The 3153-nt window shown below is 44.1% G+C and overlaps 2 protein-coding genes across 2 annotated transcripts; both read left to right on the plus strand.

Moving 5' to 3' along the window:
- The first annotated feature begins 398 nt into the window (after positions 1-398).
- Positions 399-1624, plus strand: LOC107478781 (uncharacterized). The gene is made up of 2 exons (XM_016098910.1): positions 399-1106; positions 1217-1624. Exons 1-2 carry the CDS (start codon positions 399-401, stop codon positions 1622-1624), a joined length of 1116 nt encoding a protein of 371 aa, XP_015954396.1.
- Positions 1625-1690: 66 nt separating this feature from the next.
- On the plus strand, positions 1691-2953 carry LOC107478780 (uncharacterized). The gene is made up of 2 exons (XM_016098909.1): positions 1691-2606; positions 2760-2953. The coding sequence occupies exons 1-2, from the start codon at positions 1691-1693 to the stop codon at positions 2951-2953; spliced, it is 1110 nt and encodes a 369-aa protein (XP_015954395.1).
- The last annotated feature ends 200 nt before the right edge of the window (positions 2954-3153 follow it).

A 3153-nucleotide genomic window follows, 5' to 3' on the forward strand; every position in this document is an offset into this window, starting at 1 on the left:
CATAAAATATAAAATTTATTATTTTAATTAGTTTATATTTATAATTCACTATTTATTTTTTTATCATTTTTACAAGTAAAATCATTTTATATAATTCATTTAAATTTTAGGGCAATTGACTTGAATAAAATAAAAGAGAGAAAGGTTTATCTCAATGCAACAATTGCAACTTTCTTACGTACATGTCCTGATTTATTATTATGTAAACTGTGGTAGGTAACCACGGTTTCTAATTTATATATAAACTGTTGTAAGCTGGCACGGTTTATGAGTGAGTAAGAATGACCATAAACCGTGATAGGTAACCACGGTTTATGAAGGCCAAAATTTGCCCATAAAACCCTCTATATATATATATATGAGTGAGATTCAAGTTGCTGAAGAGGAGAGATATCACAATGGCAAGTGAGGAAGAGAGTTTTCTTGTCTTAGTGCATTGCTCTGGGAAAATTAAAAAAAGCAAAAAATATGGTGTGAAGTTCACTGGTAGAGAACCATTGAGTGTATTCATCAGTTCATCAAGCACTTTGTCAGATGTAAAGAACAGCATCTTACAGAAGTTTGGGATATTTGGGAGCAAGTGGGTGAAGAAGCTATTCTACAAGATTTCCATCGCAGTTGTCTCGACCGGTGTTAAGTATGATATGTTTGTGCTAACGGCCGATGAAGATATTAGGTTTCTTTTTCATTATGTTAGGAGTTTTCCGGAGGTCAGAATACACGTGTTGTATGCAAAGTTGGAGGTTGGTGTCGATAGTTTTGGGGCATCAGCTCCAGTTTATAGCTCGACTGCTGCGGGCGGTGCATCTAGTTCGATGCCTGCGGCCGGGCCATCTGTTTCGCAGGTCGCATTCCCTTCCTTTGCGGCTGATTTAGATCGAACGGAGGCAGTTGCTTCTGTACCATTGGAGAATCCTGGGGTTTGGCAGCAGGCATTTGAGGTAGATACCGGTGGTGGCATGATTCATGATGTTCAAGGCTTTGGGGAACCTGATCAAATAGAGAATGCAATGCAGGACGATGACTCTGACCAAGAGCCTGTAGATATCATTGGGGACAGCGATGATGAACAGGTGCCAATCCTCATACACAGCACGGGCCTTCAAGTTCTGGCTCACAGTAGTACCCTCCACACTTCTCCACTCTAAACTTGGAGGCTCTGGGTCAACAGGCGGACGGAGGTGCTACAATTGGGGGTTCTTCTACATAATTTCAGATTGGGCAATCATTCCAGAATAAAGATAAAGCTGTTCTGAGTGTGAAGGACTATAGCATCCGTCGAGGTGTTGAGTACAGAGTATTGGAATCGGATCATCTGAAGTATCATGGAAAATGTAAGGAGTTCGGCAAGAGTTGTAGTTGGTTGATTCGCATATTGCTTCGTGCACGAAAGGGCACTTGGGAGGTTAGGAGGTACAACGGTCCACACACTTGCTTGGCCACCTCTATTTCCAGTGATCACCAACAACTTGATTACCACGTTATCTGTGTGAGGATTTATTCGTTGGTTAGGGAGGATGCTGTGGTTACGGTAAAGGTCTTGCAACAAGCAACAGAAGCTTATTACGTGTTCAGGCCTAGTTACAGGAAGGTTTGGATGGCAAAACAGAAGGCAGTAGCATAAATATATGGAGATTGGGAAGAGTTGTATGCCGAGTTGCCACGTTGGATGCTAGGGGTACAGTCGACCATGGCTGGGACAGTCACTGTGTTGAAGACCTCTCCTGTTCGACTTGGGGATCAGGTCGATGAGTCAACGGTGTACTTTCATCGTCTTTTCTGGATATTTCCACCATGCATCGAGGCCTTCTGGCATTGCAAGCCCCTGGTGAGTATTGATGGTACCCACTTGTATGGCAAGTATGGAGGCACGTTATTGTTGGCGATAGCGCAGGATGGGAACTCAAACATCCTCCCGATAGCCTTCGCCCTTGTGGAGGGAGAAAATGCGGAGTCATGCTCATTCTTTTTGTCCAACCTACGATTGCATGTGACATTGCAGGAGGGTATTCTTGTTTTCTCTGACATGCACAATGGCATTAAGGCTGCACTTGAGGCCCATGAGAATGATTGGCTGCGTCCACATGCTTTTCGAGTGTTCTGTATTCGTCATGTGGCCGCAAATTTTAGCCTTAGCTTCAAATGTAAAGATGCAAGGAGGATGCTGGTGAATGCTGCCTATGCAAAAACTGAAGTAGAGTTTTATTACTGGTTTGACATCATGTGGACTGAAAATCTGGCTATGTGTGACTGGGCCAACCGGATGGAGTATGACAAGTGGACCCAACATGAGGATAGCGGTAGACAGTTTCGGCACATGACAACGAACATTAGTGAATGTGTGAATTCTGTGTTAAAGGGAACTTGCAACCTCCAGGTCACATCGTTGGTTAAGACAACTTACGGGAGGCTTGCTGAGCTATTCGTGGTCCGGGGACAGACGGCAGAGACACAGTTGGGATCTAGGCATGAATTTTGTCAGGCGTTGATAAAGGCTATTGATCAAAACATAAGAGACTCCAGGTGCTTCACCATCACATTATACGACAGGCACCAATCGGAGTACACGGTGGCTGAGACGACACCGACCGGAAACTTCTCGCTAGGTAGCTATCGAGTTTCCCTTAAGGATCACACATGCGATTGTGGCCACTTTCAGACGCTCCATTATCCATGTTGTCACGTCATTGCATGTTGCGCACACTCGCACCTGAATTGAGCATCATATGTTCACGAGGTGTATCGATTGTATGACTGAGATGTTCAACGTGCACAAGTAAGGGTTTGTTTCGCCTATCCCAGAAGGCCTATGGCCCCATATGCTGGACCAACAATCATTCCTAATCCTAACATGAGGCGTGCAAGGGAAGGACGTCCGAATGTAACCAGGATCCTTGGTAGCATGGATCAGTTTGTTGTGATCCACCCGAAGCGCTGTGGGCTATGCCGTTAGCCTGGTCATACGCGGAGGAACTGTGACCAGCGAAGACATACTGCTGCCGGGGATGGTTAGATGTTATGATGTTTATGATCTTGTTGATATTGTCTAAGTTGTATTAGGAATGCTTAATTTGAGTAATGTTAGGTGTTGAGTCAATGAATGTCGTTCGTTTGGTCAGTGTATTAAGTTCGTCTGTTTAACTCCTTTTATTT

This window comes from Arachis duranensis, chromosome 3, assembly GCF_000817695.3.
Source record: "Arachis duranensis cultivar V14167 chromosome 3, aradu.V14167.gnm2.J7QH, whole genome shotgun sequence".
In the NCBI taxonomy this organism is placed as follows: domain Eukaryota; kingdom Viridiplantae; phylum Streptophyta; class Magnoliopsida; order Fabales; family Fabaceae; genus Arachis; species Arachis duranensis.

Excerpts from the sequence above, each read along its gene's own strand:
- LOC107478780 (XM_016098909.1), top strand. The coding sequence starts at position 1,691 with ATGGCTGGGACAGTCACTGTGTTGAAGACCTCTCCTGTTCGACTTGGG. Across the intron at positions 2,607-2,759 it reads GACCGGAAACTTCTCGCTAG|ATGTTCAACGTGCACAAGTA; the intron begins GTAGCTATCGAG and ends TGTATGACTGAG.
- LOC107478781 (XM_016098910.1), top strand. The coding sequence starts at position 399 with ATGGCAAGTGAGGAAGAGAGTTTTCTTGTCTTAGTGCATTGCTCTGGG. Across the intron at positions 1,107-1,216 it reads TACACAGCACGGGCCTTCAA|ATTGGGCAATCATTCCAGAA; the intron begins GTTCTGGCTCAC and ends ACATAATTTCAG.